Source organism: Mandrillus leucophaeus, unplaced genomic scaffold, assembly GCF_000951045.1.
Source record: "Mandrillus leucophaeus isolate KB7577 unplaced genomic scaffold, Mleu.le_1.0 Scaffold88, whole genome shotgun sequence".
NCBI lineage: Eukaryota > Metazoa > Chordata > Mammalia > Primates > Cercopithecidae > Mandrillus > Mandrillus leucophaeus.
Window position 1 is genome coordinate 2,300,960 of NW_012109585.1, and position 18,672 is coordinate 2,319,631.

Below are 18,672 nucleotides of genomic sequence, written 5' to 3' on the forward strand. Positions count from 1 at the left end.
CAAATGTGACAATTTGTCAGAAGGACTCACAGAACTCATGGAAAGCTGTTATATTCATGGTTGTAGTTGATTACAGTGAAAGGATACAGATTAAAATAATCCAAGGAAAGAGAAGCATAGAGAAGAATACCAAAAAGAAAAAAATCCATATGTAGAGCTTCCAAGTGTCCTCTTCCAGCGAAATCATGAGCAGTGTTAAATTTCTCCAGGCAACAATGTATGGCAATACACAATGGAGTACTGTCAATCAGGGAAGCTCTTTCATGTTGTCGTTGGAGTATGGTCACATAGACATGGTTGACTGCCTATGTGTGGTTGGTCTTTAGTTTCCAGCCTTCTTCACCCCTGAGGTCAAGGTGATATCACATAGCCCAAAACCTCCACCATAAACCACATTATTAGACTGTCCCATGTGGCCCGAGGTTCCCAGGTAAACAAAGACACTCCTATCAGGTAAGACACTCCAAGGACTAAGAGATCACCTCCTAGGAGCCAAGTGCAAAAGTCAGACCTCTTTTTGGATAAGGTTAACTCTTTACTACACTGGGATCAAATTGTATTTGACTCAACATCATTTCAGAACTCTACAATGAAATTGTTTATGTATCTTGTTGTAAAAAAAAATACAGGTAAACTCTACCAATAATATTTTCTGTTTAATAAAGAATCTTTATTTTTGGCAGTGTGGTGAGATAAAGTAATGCTATACGGGCATACTTCACTTTACTGCACTTCTCAGATGTTGTGTTTCTTACAAATTGAAATTTTGTGGTAATCCAGGATCAAGCAAGTCTATCAGCACCATTTTTCCAACAGCATGTACTTACTTTGTGTTTCTGTGTCACATTTTGGTAATTCTTGCAACATTTTGAACTTTATTATAATTATTATATCTGTTATGGTGATCTGTGATTTGGGATCTTTGGTGTTACCACTATAATTGGTTTGGGATGACACAAACTACACCCATATAAGAAGGCAAACTTGATAAATGTGTGTGTTCTGAGTTCCACTCACTGGCTGTTTCCTCATCTCTCTCCCACTCCTTGGACGTCTCTACTCCCTGAGACACAACAATATTGAAACTAAGCCAATTAATAACCCTACAATGACTTGTAAGTGTTCAAGTGAAAGGATAAGCTCCATGTCTCTCACTTTAAATTCAAATCTAAAAATGATTAGGCTTAGTGATGAAGGCATGTCAAAATCTGATATACGCTGAAAGTTAGGCTTCTTGTGTTAAACAATTAGCCAAGTTGTGAATGCAAAGGAAAAGTTCTTGAAGGAAATTAAAAAGTGCTACTCCAGTGAACACACAAGTGACAAGAAAGTGAAACATCCTTATTGCTGGAATGGGGAACGTTTTCATGGTCTGGACAGAAAATGAAGTCAGCTATAATCTGCCCATAAGCCAAAGCTTAATCCAGAGCGAGGCCCTAACCTCTTTAATTCTGTGAAGGTTGAGAGAGGTGAGGAAGCTGCAGAAGAAAAGTTTGAGATTAGCAGAGTTTGGTTCATCAGATTTAGGGAAAGAGGCCATCTCCATAACATAAAAGTGCAAGGTGAATCAGCAGGTGCTGATGGAGAAGCTGCAGCAAGTTATCCAGAAGATCTAGCCAAGATCGTTGATAAAGGCAGCTACATTCAAAACAGATTTCTAATGTAGATTAAACAGCCTTCTGTTGGAAGGAAATGCCTTCTGTTGGAAGGAAATGCCATCTAGGACTTTCATAGCTGAAGAGGAGAAATCAGTGCCTTGTTTCAAAGCTTCAAAGGACAGCTGGCCTTTTTTGTTAGGAATAATGTGGGTGGTGACTGTAAATTAAAGCCGATGCTCATTTACTATTCTAGAAATCCTAATTCCCTTAAGAATTATGTTCAATCTGCTCTGCCTATGCTCTAGAAATATGACAAAGCCATCTGTTTACAGCATACATTACTTTGTATTTTAAGGCCACTATTGAGATCTACTTCTCAGAAAAAGAGATTCCTTTCAAAATATTACTGTTCATGGACAGTGCTCACCCAGGAGCTCCGATAGAGATGTACAAGGAAATTAGCGTTTTCAAGCCTGCTAACACGATATCCATTCTGCAGCCCATGGATCAAGGATTGACTTTCAAGTCTTATTATTTAAGAAATATATTTTGTAAGGCTATTGCTGCCGTAGATAGTGATTCCTCTGATATATCTGGGCAAAGCAAATTGAAAACCTACTGGAAAGGATTCACCATTCTAGATGCTATTAGGAACATTTGGGCTTCATGGGAGGAGGCCAAAGTATCAATATTAACAGGAGTTTGGAATAAGTTGATTCCAGCCTAAATGGATGACTTTGAGGGGTTTAAGACATCATGGAGGAAGGAAGTGCAGTTGAGCTGGAAACTGCAAGGAAACTAGAATAAGAAGTGGAGCCTGAAGATGTGACTGAATTATTGCAGTCTCATAGGAATTGAACAGATGAGGAGTTGCCTCTCATGGGTGGGCAAAGAAAGTGGTTTCTTGAGATGGAATCTATTTGTGGTGAAGATGCTGTGAATGTTGTTGAAATGACAAAGGATTTAGCATATTCCATAAACTTAGTTGATAAAGCAGTGGCAGAGTTTGAGAGTATTTATTCCAATTTTGAAAGACGTTCTACTGTGGGTAAAATGCTACCAAACAACATTGAATGCTACAGAGAAATCTCTTGTGAAAGGAAGAGTCAATCCATGTGCAAACTTCACTGTTGTCTTATTTTAAGAAATTACCACAGACACCCCAATCTTCAACAACTACTACCCTGATCAGCCAGCGGCTGTCAACATCAAGGCAAGATCCTCCACCAGCAAGAAGATGATGACTAACTGAAGGTTCAGATGATGGTTAGCATTTTTTTTCAGTAAAGCATTTTTTAATCAAGGTACATAAAGATTTTAAACATAATGCTACTGCACACTTAGACTACAGTATAGCATAAATATAACTTGTATATGCACTGAGCAACCAAAAATTCATATAACTTGCTTCAATGAGATATTTGCTTTATTGCACTGGTCGGGAACTGAACCCACAATATCTCTGAATCATGTCTGTATTACGCTTAAAATGTAAACTGCCCACTTCCCAGAGAAAAGTTCAGGTACATTTTGCACATGTTTCCCCTTGGACACTGCAAAACAGCTTGGCAGCATAAAAAGACACTGTAAGATTTCCCTCTGTTCTAATTCATCTCATTTAAACCTGCAGTGGACGTAATTATGTCCTGAAGATTGATCGTATTTTTCTTTTAAGCATTTGCTTTTTACTATTTAAAATATAAATAGCTTATTATCTAAATAGGTCAAGAATTTTTGTCTGTGCAAAAATCTCTCAAGATTTTTGAGATGCAGTTTTTATTTCATATTTCTTTAGATTCATTTTTCCCTAAAGGAAATTAGTAAAGGAGCTATTTAACTTTGCTTCAAGATTAAGGCTATTCATTTTAAAATCACAAATCCAGCTAGTGTGTCTCTAAAGGCAGAAGAGCTTGCTGCCCTTTGCACTGTATCCGCAGTATGAGGCCATCGTAAATGGGAAATTATGAAATAAGCATTTCTAAATGGGTCAGGTTTAGTCGTCACTGACAACATTGATTCAAAGCCATTACTCTGTGTTGAAAAGTGAATAAAATCAAGGGCATTGTATGGAGCTCAAGATTTCATTAATAACATGTTCTTCTGGTTTATGGTAGACTTTTTTTTTTGCACAGCTTCATGGATCTGAAGTTATCACTTTTTAAAATAAGGAAGAAAAATTATTTTTAACCTATTGCTTTTTCTATTGCTCTTCTAGTAAAGCTTTCACATTGCAGTGTATTTAAAATAAAATGTAACATTGAATCATGTTTTCCAACCTTGCAGATTACTTGGCTTTAAAACCTGAAATTCAAGGAAAATAATTCTACAAATATATTTTGTTTAAAAAGAAGCAAGTGATTTTATTGCCATGTTTAACTGAAAATTTCATATGAATACTTTGTTAATCTTGAGATAATTTTCTGTAGTCATTTTATTTATGAAAGTCGAAACTCTGTATTTTTACTTTGATTACCAGCATAAATCTGGGATCATCAAGAGAAACAGAGTTAGTCATTCAAAATCACCTAGTAAAAGTAGGTTAGTAGGTCATGTTTTATAGATGTCCTGGCGATCAATCATTTTAAAGGGCATTTCAAAAAGGAGTCATTACCAAAAATAAAAATTTCTTAGTTTTTGGAGCGAAAGGAAAATGTTAACACAAAGATATTTCCTATAAAGAACAGGGAATTGTTTCAAGCTACTAAATTTTGATTTGTTTGTTTATGGCATGTCCTTCTATGTTAATTTACAATCTATGAAAACTGACATATTTTAAGATTAAAAATTAAGAACTTAAAATTAAATGGTTTCGTTTAATTTGCTTTACTGGTTCTAGAAAGAAAACGCTCTGAAGTGATTTTTTAAAAAAGATTATCATTAATTGAAGGAATATACTGTATTACCAATTACCCTAAAATCATAAAGTAGAGTACGTCCCAGAGTAAATAAAAAAGAGCTCCAATAGCTAATGGATATAATATTTAAAATGCCATAAGATAGTGGTATACTGCCAGCAATCCCACCAATCAGTGCCAACAGAAATAGGGCAACTCTTTGTAAACAAGGTATTGAGAAGGCTTTAAGAAATCAGACTCACTGACATCAACAAGGTTTACCAGTGAAGGACTATGCAGCCAATCCAGGACAGGGAACAGTGCAGAGAATAAACTGTGGGCCCCACACTTACACGTACAATGCAGCTAAGTGCTTGAAACAGTAAATATTTACTACTGGTCATATCATCTCTGAACACACCAGCACCTACCACCATGTCTTCTAGGTGGTGGTGTTAAAGTTATTACAAAAATAGAATTTAAAATAGAGGACAGGATGTCTGATTTTTACAGTTCCCAATACGGACTCCCAGTTTTGAGTAAAATAATAAAGAACAGCACTTGTAGGGAGAAAGGCATCTTCAGATTTTTCATGTGCATTTGCATTTGAACCTTACAAAAATGGGATGAGGTGTGCAGAGCATGTACAAATAAAAGTTTAAGTGAAACCCACTTGCCTGACTATATGGATATTTGGCACTTGGAATGATGTGGGCACTAAGATGGGCTTTGAGAAAAAGAATGCGGAACATTTTATGTCATGGGAAAGATTTCTTTCCAGAAGTGGGGAGCAGATCTTGTGTATGAAGAAATATTTTCTTCCCACAATGATGATCCTCAGCATATATATTCAGTTTGGATTGAATCATGGTCAGAGTATACTTTAAATTCCCAAATCCTTGTCAAGCATTGTTGCCCTTATATTTAATAAAGAAAGTCTTTAGAAAAAAAACTTTGATATTTATTTTTCTTTATCAACATTTATCACCCATTCTTACTTTTAGGGAACTTTTCAAATTTTTGAAAGGAAATCATCCTACTATCCACTGTTGATTGAAGTGTATTTCACCAAGAGTGAATTGCTGTTGAGTCATATCCTAAGAGTGTGTTGTTACTTCTAGTGGGATAATTATACAGGTGCTTCAGAAGACAACCCTGTCAAATTGTTATTGTATTGACACATTTCCCTTTCAAACAGAGCTTTCATTTTCAATCCAGGAAAATTTACTAATATTAAACTTGTATAATCTGACCTCCTCCCCTCCTCTTTGACTTTGTCTTCTGCTACCTCCTATATATATTATATATGTATGTGTGTATATATATGTATGTGTGTGTGTATATATATATATGTTGTCTTTAACAAGTAGTGGTAATGATGTGCAAATACTTCATTGACCCCTGAGCATAATACTCCAGTTGCACTTGTTTGAATTATTAACTAGAAAATTGTGCTAGAAACTGAATTAATACATCACAACATTGCTTATACCACATTCATAGCATCCCTGGTATTTTTCTTAATTGCTTGCAGGTTGGAGTTAAAGCATTATTTAATTATAAAAGGTAATAAATTTGAGCAAAAGATCCTTTTCACAAATTCAGATTCTTCTAAAGTCTGGAAGGCATAAAAAACCTATTTTCACACAACCTACATTTAATTCAGAATAATTTTTGCTATTATTCGGTAGAAATATGTTGACAATTGTAATTATTGTATTCCGGAATTAAGCAGAAAAAAATATATCCAAATAGCTTTTAAATCAAATGCTTTGGTTCTAAAACTTTGGTGTGCATCCTCTTTTAAAGTAGAAAAAATGATGGAAGGCATATCCAAATAGAGTTCTGTGGTTGCTTGATGCAATAGAATCTCCCTTAGCAATGTTTTGTCTGACTCTCAGGCCAAATCACACATTCTTCTAAATAGAGATCAATTAATGTAAAATAATTTTGGAGTACACTACTTAATTTTCTGCTATTTCATGGTAAAAGACTGTGAACTTAGCCTCCGACATTCCCCCCACTGCTCTAGCCAGTCTTCTCCTTGGCTGATCCCCCTCAAGTCCCCAACCTCTAAGCACTGGAGTGCTCCGCAGCTCAGTCCCAGGAGCATTTCTTTCTACCTGCGCTCATTCCCTTGGGGTGCCATCCCATCTCATGACTTTAAGTGCAGTCTCCTGTGTGATTGATCCAGCCCTGGAGGTACAGTTCACTTGAACTGCAGATGTTTATATCCAGCTCTCTACTCAACTCCTCCTTGATATTAATAGTCCCCTCATACGTGTCCACAGTGAGTTCCAGATCTCCTTTAAAACTTGTCTTCCTACCTCAGTGAATAGCAATTCCATGTTTTCAGTTGCTCAGGCCCAAAACTTTGGAATCGTCTCTGACTCCTCTATTCTCTTTCACATTCTACCTCTTATCTGTCAGCAGAAGATGGGTTGTAGAATTCTGAATACTTCTCAATGCCCTGACTACCACTATCTGGGTCCAAGGCATCACTGTCTCTCACCTGGAGTGTGCAGCAGGCTCCTAGTGGCCTCACCACCTCTACCTTGCTCCCTACAGTGTCTCCTTAGTACACAGCTAGAGGAGTCCTGTTAAAATGTCAGCTCATGCCACACATCTGCTCAAAACTCTCCAAAGGTTTCCTCTCACTCCGAGTAAAAGCCAAGTAAGTCCATAGAAGGACCTATGCAGTCTCTCCCAATATGACCTCCTCCCCTCCTCCCCTCCTCTTTGACTTTGTCTTCTGCTACCTCCTTCCTCCTTCCCTCTGCCCTAGTCATAGGGGTCTCCTCCTTGCTGTTCCTCAAACCTTCCAGGCCCAGTCCTACCTTGGGGCCTTCATACTCACTGCTCCCACCACCTGGAATGCTCTTTCCACAGATATCTGTGAGGGTCACTCCCTTTCCTTTTTGCGGGCTCTACTCGAAGGATACTTGCTTTATTTTCTCCTTAGAACTAACTGCTGTGTTGCTTATCTGTCTCTCTCCTTAGAAGGTAAGCTCCAGGCAGGTAGGGATTTTGTCTGTTTTGTTCACTGCTGTATCCTGACTACTTAGAGTAGTGCCTGGCATGGTGGGTACTCAATGCATAATTATAGAGGGGATGAATGAATGAATGAATGTTCCATCATCTACCAAAATTGTTCCAGTAGGCAGAGGATAGGTAGGGAGATAGATACATCAACCTATCGATGATAGATAGATAAACAGATTGATTGATTGATTGATTGATAGATAATAGCACCTATGGACAGGTTGGTATAACCTGTCACCACCACTACCCCCCTCCGCCCCCATCTAGGAAAAACAGCACAAGTACCAATATAGACTTACAGATAGAACTCTCCCATTTTAGGCTAAAGACAGCATATAATCATTATACATTTTCAATTTCTCAGAAATTAAGTATTAAATAACACCTTTCATTTGGACATCTTAAAAATGTGTTACCGAAAAAAGAGTACTGTAATTACATGGATTTATACATCACTGTTATACATCAGGTAGCAATGAAAGGCTTAATAGATTCAAGATCTCAGTGGCTCTTGACACATTTGTATTGAAACATAAAAATGCAAGATAAGCTCAAGCAGCAGTTTGACATTTACAATATGTCATTGAAGCCTTGGAAAGTCTATCGTTGCCTGGCTTATTAGCATAAGAAAAAAAGTAGGATGACGTGTAGGCTATGAGCACAATCTCACGGTGACCTTGGACCAGTCAGTCATCTCACTTAACTTCATTTGGTTCTTCCTGTCTCCGTGGGCATATCATGGTTGAACAGACTATTCAGGGAAGGCACTGAGAAAAAAGTGAGCCTCAATCTTGGCGGTTAACCAGAAGTGTTTTCCTGAGGTCACAATGCAAGTGACACATGTGCTCTGTGTTGACCACACTTAGAATGTATAGGCAAGTGTTTTTTATGAGACTGAGCCTTCACACACTCACAACTTGCCAGATGTTTAGCGTGTGGCTTGGATGCCCTGGTCTCTTACTGCCATGCCCCTCAGCACCTTAAATCCCCTTTGCTGATGTCCAGAGTCATTGTGCTTCTTCCTTTCAAAACCAGCTCCAGGAAAGCCTGTGATCACAGTTTACACAAGCCGCTTCTTCCAAGGTTGTTGTTTGTCTTTTTGGAGAGGGCAAAATGAATGAAGTCCCCATGTTGAAATTTCAGGAATCAACAAGCCAGGTTCAGCCTCTGTGGTTTGGGGTCAGGACTTTGACTGCCAGTGCTCTGGAGATAAAGTTGAGTATGACAGACACAACCCATGCACCCCAAGCATCTTCAGCATATAACTTCTCTACTTATTAAAATGAACTCTGCTCCGTGGGTCTAGAGACTGGAAGAAGCTCCAACAGGCCTTAATCATGTTCACAGACTCCTAGATGACCTAAGAAGTCATTTAGTCTAACTCCCTCATTTTACGCATGAGGAAATTGAGGTTTCAAAAAGTCATCTGCTGATCTGTGAGCTTCTCAGTACAGATTCCATGTCTTAATTTTTGTGCGTACTTGGAAATGCCCAGACTACCTTTATTGTAAAAGACCCTGTAATTCATTCTGCACTTCCTCTTAGTCTGGAGTAGTAATATTTGACTGAGCTTGTCGGTCAGGATGCTCTAAAAATGCTTATGCTTAAGGAATATAAATAATATAGAATACTTAAGAAGAATTAAGTTGGGCCTGGAGGAACTAACTTGTCACTGCCTCTAAACTGGAGTAGCCCCATGACCACAGGCACCAAAATGGCAAAACAGTATACTCTGCTTAACCAAAGAGAAAGCATGGTGTGTGGAGAGGACCCTAGTTGGGGAAAGGTAGGTGTGAGTTTTAGCCCTAGACTTTGTCACAATTCAGACATTTCACTTTGGGCAAGTACTTTATCTCTTTGTAAAATAGAAACCTTCTTAGTGAGTAACAAAACTATTATTCCCTAGAATATGACAGGTATATGAGCAAAGGACATGGGTAATAATTTTGCTTTATAGATGAAATGCCTCACTGGTTCCGTGTCTCCTAATCTATCACAGGCATGGAGAAATGTTGCCTGGAAAGACTGAGGGCAAAACTTGTGCTGTCTTAATGCTTTCTTGTTGTTTCTGTGGCCAGAAAATGGACAATAGAGCAGGGACCAAGAAAATTCCTCCCACACCCAATTACAGAGGTGGACATAAATTCCACATTTGGCCAAAAGTAGAACCCTACTCCCCTAGCAACAGAGATAGTTCCAGAGGATAGGTGTGTGAACAGGGCACAGCCAACCTGAGTTCTTCCCTCAGACTGAGCCACAGATCTTGGGAATTAAAAGTCTTTTCCTCTAGGAATTAAGAAGCTGCGATGATGCAAACTTAAAGTTACTGGTGGCTACTTCTCTTAGGCCCATAGTGGAAACCCATTTATAGGAGGGGAGAAATGGCCAACACAGAAATATGCACAGCTGAGAACAAGACGGTGTTCTAGCACCATGGTTTAAATTCCTGGATCCAGCCGTGTCTGAAGACGTTTAGTTGAAAAATTATCTTTTTTGCCTGGACTAGTTTCATCTGGGTTCCTGTCACTTTTGTTTAAAAGAATTCCAAGTAATAATATATCTTCTCATTCTTCAAATGTAGAAAGTGAGGCTCATATGGAGGGAATGACTGATTCAAGGTTATACAGCTTGTTGGAAACAAAATCTTGATTTGAAGTCAGGTCTACTGATTTCAATTCCAACGCATTTGCTACTACACTGAGCTTTATGCACTCTCTCGGGAATTATTCCACATTTTCTGAGTAATAGTACAGTTCTCTTCCCCTACCATACTACATGATGGAAAAATCCATTCATTTAAGCAAAAGATAGAGGACCATTTCTGAAGGATTCTAAAATATGAGACGAGAGCTTAGATTAGTTGATCTGTGTCCAGGTAAGTTCAAACAAAAGATTCAATCATGTCAGCATCAAAGGTAGAAACCATGTGTTTCATTCTTTTTTTCCCCCTCCAATGGAAGATCTACTCTGTTCCAGGCATAGCAACAGGGTTTTTCATGGTTCATAAATAGTTGTCTCATGCTAGACTTCCTGCATAATGGAAACACAATAGATATGTGAAGGAAAGATGAAAGGAAGGAAAGAAAAAAAGGAGGAAGGATGAAGAAAAGAAGAAAGAAAAATAGAGTGGGTTTCAAGTAAAAATTGTTTTTCCTACTGTTCAACGGAGCTTACATTTAATAACCAGTATCTTACAGTGATCTGAAAATATGTCTATAAGACCTAGTCCACTGTGCAACTACTGCTTTTCTTAAATTGAACCGAAGAAACTGTGAGAAGAGAAACCTCAAGGCCGAGCCTCAGACCACAAGGTCATCATAGTAGGGCTGAAGATTAGGAGCAAATGAGGTAACAGAAGATGGTAACACTCGATAAATACCCTCACTGTAGTAGTTCTGTGAACTGGTCATGACGAGGCTCAGTCATCACTAGTAATATTCGTTTGCAAGGGCTGTATATTAGAGTAAATTGTGTAGAAGTAAGCAGTTCCTGGATTTGGTAACACAATGAATAATGTTTTAGTAAACTTGAACATCTAATGATGAATACATTTTAAGATGATTCTAACTATTGTTTAGTATGTGTCATATCATTCTTTGTGATCAGATTTTATTTAAACCACAAACAGGATGCAGACAAATGGTGAAGAAAAGTTTCAGAGTCAGAAGAAAAGATGGTTATCGAAAGAATTTGTTTTCCATGACTTTGTAAAAGTATTCAACCACTTGAAAACTTGCTATTTTCTAGTTTCAAATTCAGTAATGAAAGGCAACACCCTAAATGATTCCTTAGTATCATAATCACGCAACTGAAGAGTGTCTTTTCTCATGCTGTATTTAGTTAAAATTTAGACATTGTGAAAAAGGGAAGGGAGGGATGTTTCATTATTACCTTAACTGAATTCACATGGCAAATAGAATATGCCATGTGAATTCAGGTATTAAAATAGGATTTTCAGACTGGGTGTGGTAGCTAGCACCTGAAATCCCAGCACTTTGGGAGGTGGAGGTGGGAGGATAGGGCCACATAGGGAGACCCCGTCTCTACAAAAACATTAAAAATTAGTTGGGCATAGGGGCATGCACCTGTGGTCCCGGTTACTCAGGAGGCTGAGGCAGGAGGATCGTTTGAGCCCTGGAAGTTGAGGCTGCAGTGAGTTGAGATCATGACACTGTCTTCCAGCCTGGGCAACAGAGCGAGACCCTGGGAACAGAGTGAAAAAATGTATTTTCTTCGAGTAAGAAATCTTTAGTTTAACATATGGTAAACTAGAAGATCCAATTTTAGTTATAAATGGGTTTTATTGATGTTTTCGTCAACAGTTTTTTATTCCAAGCATAGTATGTTATAGTAACTATTTTTGAACTTTTGAACTATTTAGAAAACTGAAGTATGAAATCTGTTAAGATAAACTCACAACACTGACATCAACTTGCCATGCAATTTATTGCTGAAAACTGGATAACCTGAGTGGCTGGTTCACTGTCCAGCAAATTGTTAATGATTTCTTATGTCTGTTCTTCCATCTGCGTGTCTCTAGGTCCACGTCACTGTCTTTCTGAGAAATACTAAAGCCTTGGATTTGCTAGTTAACAACAACTTAACTGTCTTTTTATGAGACACCTACAATAACACCACATGAAATTTTCACCACTGATTCTTTAAGTCAAGGGTTCATTCCACAAATATGTGCCATTCACTGTTTAAGATCCTGAAAATAGAGGCAGACCAGACAGAAATGGTCTCTGCTTTTGAAATTTTTATTCTTGCAGAATTAAAAGAGGAAGAAGCAAGAAATATGCAAATGAATAAATGATTTTAGAGGTTGATAAACATCAAGAAAAAAACATGTAATATGACAGAACGTGTGGGAGGAGGAGAATATGAATGGGGTCAGTTAGGAAAACCCTTACTGAGGAGGTGATATTGGAGCCCAAACCTAGATGACAACAAGGAGCCAGCCTGTGTATTCCAGTTTGGCAAAACAGAAAAAGCAAAAGCAATGGTCTGGCATCATGTGGGAGGAAAAGAGGGTAATAGTGAGGGAGAATGGCAAGGCTAGAGAATGAAGCAGGATCCCAGTGTGCAGGGCATCACAGGTCATGGGGGATGTTGAAATACAGTTCTAAGAGTGTTGGGAAGCCATTAAGGATATTCAGCAGGGCAGCGAGATCTAATTTATGTCTTTAAAAGACCCCTCTGGCTGCTGGTGGATACTGAATCATAGGGTGCAAGCAAAGAAGCGAGGAGGGCTGCTGGCTGTGTTTTGGTAGGCTGGAGTCCACACAATGGCGCCAGGCAGAGCGGATGCGTAGGAGCTGAGATCCAGCCCTTGCCCGTTTACCAAGCTCCATGTCTAGCCTGGGACTGTGCTCACATGTAGAAAGGGCTGTCTTTTTTTATTGCATACAAAGCACCATACGGAAGCTGCCTCAGAGGTGGGAACAGGGAAGAGGAGATTGCAATAATCTTTGTAAGGATAATAGTGGTGGTGGAGAAAGAGAGAGAGGGGTAGATTTAGGATATGCCTGGAAGTAGAGCTGACAAGACATTCTGGTGGATGAGATGTGCAGGGTGACGGGAAAGGAGGAATCAACCGAGAGACTTAAACTCATGGGAGGATATGCTGCCCCTGACTAAGGTAGGGAAAATTAAGAGTGGAGTGGTTTATTTTGTTGTTGTTGTTGTTTAGTAGGGAGGGAGGGAAGAAGAATTCAGTTTAAGCTAGGTTTGATCTAAGATTCATGTTAGATGTCAACAATCGGATTTATGAGTTGAGGAAATTTGTGACTGCATTAAGTGTAACTCAGAAGTGCAATACAATTATATCCTCCTCTCAGATCTTCTTCATGACTGCTGACCTACTGTGGGATAGGGGTTGACTAGGGGAGGGAACTAGAGTTAGTCCAGCCTGGGATTCTTCTTCTGAGGGCAGCATTTAAACAGGTGCAATCTCTCAGATGTTCAGCCCATCACTCTTCTCCAAGATGCCAGGAGCCTATCATGCCCTCCAGCAGGGCGGGGAAAGAGTCTTTGTGAATTTTAGTGTCTTCTGCCTTCTCTGAACTCCACAGTCATGCACCTTATTTGCAAAGCCCTGGACATCACTGGCCCCGCTGGCATTCACTGTTGAAGTTGGCAGCTAGTATGGCATGGTGAGGGCTTGGTGGATGCTCTGGGACTCCCTGGCTGACTCAGCCCCATGTTCGATTGCCCTGCGCACCCCTCTAGCTGTCTGCCATACTCTTCACCCAGCTCCTGGTTCAATGGCCCACTGTGCCCCTTGCAGCCACAGGCCCTGTGAATGTCCACTAACTTTCCACCTAGACATGGTCCACTGACACTTTGGCAACATGTGGAAATTTCTGCATCCCATCCCTACCACAGGGAACCTTAAGGTAGCTTAGCTACAATCCAGCCCTGTCTCTGCCCGACCCAGCTGTGCCACTGATTATACTCTGATATGTTTGCCTGCCACCTCCTTCCCACTGCCCAGGTTGGTGGCATAAAGGCCAGTTGGGTGATGATCTCTCCCAGAGCTCCTAAAATAAATCAGGCAAAAACTTTCCTCTCAGCATTCCCCTGAAGATCTGTAACCCATATTCCCCTGACTGGCCAGAAGTTCAGAGAGGGGAGATCAGCACCCACATGTCTGCCTCTGATCCCTTGGTACCAGATAAGCTGGTCTTCCAACTTTTACTCCTCCTGGTTCGTTCTTCTCCTGCCCGGGGGCAGCAAGACCACAGCCCAATCATCAGAGTCAGACCCTCATTTCTTTCTTAAAAAGATACTGAGGATGAGTTGAAATGAAAAAAAAAAAAAAAAAGAAGACACGTCATAATTTATCTGAGGACCATTGTTCATGAAATTTCATTAAATCTCTTTGAATATTAAATCCTAAAAATATTAAGGATTATAAACATTATTTTCAGTCTCACAGCTACATCTTGATTGCTGAGGAGGTTGGAGAAAAGGTGATCTGATTATTGATAAGGGAAAGAAAATCTGTTCCTATTTAAACATATTACAATTATAATGTAATTTTGTAGCTCAGGGAAGCTATCGATGCTGCAGATACCATTTGAGTCATCAGCACGTGGATGAGTAAAGCCATGGACTGAATGGGAACATCTATATCACGGAAGAGAAGAACAGCAAGCTCAGGACTGGGTCCTGGGGCAATCCGGTAGGTAGAGACTGAAAAGTGAAGGAGCCCCACAGAAGACTGAGAGGGAGCAGTGCATAAGATAGGAAGAGAGTTATTAGCAAGAGGTGCTCCTGGGGCCAGGAGACTAGCAGGTTTCCAGAGGCAGAAAATGCTCGTTGAATTAATTGTATCTAGGATGCCAAGCCTGTAGAAGAATTCTAACCTACACTCTGATCCTAACCCTGACCCTGACCCAGACCTTCATTTTTTCCTTAGAAGGATACACTGAAAATGAGTTGAAATGGAAAAAAAAAAAAAAAAAAACCCACAACTAATAATTTATCTAAGAGGAGCATTGATCACAAAACTCCGTAAAATCATGTCACCATTTTTAATTACAATGATACTCTATTTAGCAAATGCAGGGCTCTTTGAGCCCAGCTGGAGCCCCACCAGGATGACTGAAGTCATGAACACGGGCGCTGGAGTTCCCACACTGGTGCTGAGAACTTTTAGAGTTGTTGCACAGGATCCCCAGTCTGCTTCTTATGAAGTAGCATGAAGAACAGAATGACTGTTTCTTTCTTTGCTTTGCTTATCTTTTTCTGAAATCAACTTGGAAAACATGTTTGTCTTTCGTCCTTTCAGGCAGACACATGGTATTGTGGGTGAGGCTCCTGCTGGGTCCTGTGCTTGGTGTCTCAGGCATTCTGTCAACGGCAGGAGCATAACCAGAGGTAGAGCCACCTTTTCCCCCAAGAGGAGCAGTGGAATTAAACCCCTGGGGTGTGTGCAATGCCCATGCCCTGCTGCCTCTCCCTGCCATTGCTCTGAGTTCCTGGTGCCCACCACCCCTACCCTGACCTCCACTCCCAACAGTGACATCCCTATAGCCATAGTAGGAATGTTATTCATTTCTTCCACTGCATTTTACACATTTCATCAAACTGAGAATATTTAGACCATGGAAAGAATAATCCGAAAATAGTGTTTGAGTTCAGAGTTTGAATTAAGTGTTTACTTTGATGGTCAACCAGGGAGGCAGAATGAAGTAGGACAAAGAAGGTAGGTTGAATCCTGGCTCTGTCTCTCACCAGCTCAGTGAGCTTAGAGTAATCCAGTGGGTTAGAGCCTTCTCTCTAACTTGGACTGAGCTTCTAGAACCCATTACAAGTCATGAGGGAAGAAAGGAGTTTGTCGTGACTGTGGGGGGGAGTGAGTCAGGAACCAGGGAGAGAGTTGCCATGAAGCACTCCATCCAAGGGAGCAGGACGGAGAGGTGGAAAGAGGCAGAGGTCAATAGTATGCATTTGGGGCCACCCCCAGAGAGAATTAGCAGATGTGAGGGGTGCATGGGAAGTGGAAGCTACTGCTGTCTCTGAAGTGCTGAAGCACAAAGCCTGGTCTCCTTTGAGATGGAGACTGCAATTGCATGAGTCAAGCAGTAGTGGGAATGCCAGGGGGCTGCTTAGGGTACTGGGATGCTCAGGCACTGAAAAGTTACCTAAGTCCTCTCTACCTCTGTTTCCCTGTCCACAAACTTCAGGTAACAATGCCTTCCTCATAGAATTGTTACGAGGTTTAAGATGAGATAATCCTACAAAATATCTAAGTCTAGAGCTGGCTTATAAGAAAGGTTAAAACAAGTCTCATTGAGCCACAACTGACTGTTTTCATCTGAGCTCCTTCCTTAACTTCAAACTCAGCATATTAAAAATCAACATCACAGTACCAGGACTAAGGCAGTGTTTCATGCCTTGTTCTATGCTCATTATTTCCTGATATCCCACAGAAACAATCCAGATGAAAAGCTATGTATCCTCTCTGGGGACTGGAGTAGGCAGGTCTTTTCCCTACCTGTATGAGCAGACTTCTAAGGTGGCCCCCAAGGACCCACATCACCTAGCGTTCATATTCTTGTACAATCCTTCCTCTCAAGTGTGAAGTGAACCTAGTGATAGCATGCCACTTCAGCGACGCGGTTATAAAAGATTCCAAGTTCTCTCTTGCTAGCAGATGTCCCTATTGCCTTCTCAGTGTGCACATTTTGATGAAGCCAGCTGCCACATTAGAGAAGTCCATGTGATGAAAGAGCCTTCAGCGCACAGCCAGGGAGGAACCAAGATCCTCAGCCCAGCAAGTTTGGCAGGAGGAACTGAATCCTGCCAAAGCCGTGTGGGCTTGGAAGCAGATCTTTCTCCCAGTGGAGCCTTTAGAGGAGACCACACCACCTTTGTCAACACCTTAACTACAGCCTTGTGGGAGACCCTGAAGCAGAGGAACACATAAGTCGTGCTCAATTCCTGACAGACGCAACTTCTGTGCAATAATAGATATGTGCTGTTTTAAGCTGCTAGGTTTTGGAATAGTCTGAATGCAGCAATAAGTAACTAATCCATCAACCCTGTTATGCTATGAAGTTTTAGTCTGGGATAGCACAGTCAGGAAGAGAATCAGGGGAGGGCTGGTGAGCCATCACATCATAACAGGCAGGTTACCTGGGGTAACTGTTTTATTACATCACTAAAGCAAGAGCAGGTTGTTATGGAGAGGAAGAAATAGTCAAACAATTCCTAAAGATAAAATGTACCATAGCACAACTAAAAATATCTCAGGAGTAATAATAAGCATGCCTGAGCTGCCATTTTGATTTATAATAAAATGGTTCCAGTCAAAGGAACCTGGGCTCTTTGGAGAAATGACTGCACCTAGGACTGAGGCAGAAAATAGACAAGATGTGCCTGAAGTGTCTTGTAGTGCCAGAAAGTAATAAGTGCTCAAAAAAAAAAAAATCTCAAAAGCCACATTGAAGGGGCCAAAGGGAACACAGGAACACAGGGGCTCCAGTGACCAGCACTGGAACAATTCGAGCAACAAAATAAATAAAGCAGTATTGGATTATAACCCGAAGTATAAAATAAATATCTATGAACTCTTAATGATATAAATGATAGAATGAATAAATAAATAAACAAACAAATAAATAAATAGGAGAAACAAATATCCTATGCAGAAGAATTCCATATAATTATGTGGATACTCAGCCCTCGAGGAAGTGGAGCATACCTCGCCTCCACTTAAGTGTGAGCTATGCATAGAGACTTCCTTCCAAAGAGTGCAGTGTAGAAAGTAGGGGGGAAGATGAACTTTGTGATGGAGAAACCTGACAAACACGACCTTGGCCAGATGATCAACGTCACATCAGCAATGATAAATTATGTGGATAATATGTACCTTTGATATGATATAACAAAAATAGCACTTTACTTCTGTGGTCTTTCTCCCAAAACACATAACCCCAGTTTAATCCTGACAAAAACGTCAGGCAAATCCCAACGGAGGGACATTCTACCAAATACCTGACCAGTGTGCCTTGTAACTGTCAAGGTCATCAAAGAAAATCTAAGAATTTTTTCTGAGACAGGGCCTCACTCTGTCACCCAGGCTGGAGTGCAGTGGCATGATTTCGGCTCACTGCAACCTCTGCCTCCAAGGTTCAAGTGGTTCTCCTGCCTCAGCCTCCAGAGTAGCTGGGATTACAGACAAGCGCCACCATGCCCTGCTGAATTTTGTATTTTTGTAGAGATGGGATTTTGCCATGTTAGCCAGGCTGGTCTTGAACTTCTGACCTCAGCTGATCCACCCACATCTGCCTCCCAAAGTGCTGGGATTATGGATGTGAGGCATTGTGCCTGGCCCTAAAGTCTAAGAAATTATGGCCAAGAGGACCTTAAAGAGACATGATGACTAAATACAATACGATGTTCTGGGAAGGATCCTGGAACAGAAAAATTACCAGCTATCATCTAGTAATAGGCATGTGGTCTTGGGCAAGTTACTTGACATTAGGTAAAATTAAGTAAATCTGAATAAGACATGGACTTAATTAATAATCTTATGTCAATGTTGGTTCATTAAGTGTAACAAATGTACTCTTCTAGTAGAAACTGGATTTGGGGTACGTGAGAACTCTCTGTACTGCCTTTATAATTTTTTGGTTAAAAAAAGCTGTTCTAAAATAAAAATTTAATTAAGTAGCAAAAAAGATGAT

General features: G+C 40.2%; 1 protein-coding gene across 1 annotated transcript in view; it reads left to right on the plus strand.

The window, feature by feature from the left end:
- LECT2 (leukocyte cell-derived chemotaxin 2) overlaps window positions 1-2,898 on the plus strand; it is a 34,055-nt gene extending 31,157 nt beyond the window's left edge. The window contains exon 4 of the mRNA XM_011969189.1: window positions 2,744-2,898. Coding sequence (XP_011824579.1) covers window positions 2,744-2,850 — 107 coding nt within the window. The 3' untranslated portion in view covers window positions 2,851-2,898. The remainder of the gene's footprint in view (window positions 1-2,743) is intronic.
- The last annotated feature ends 15,774 nt before the right edge of the window (window positions 2,899-18,672 follow it).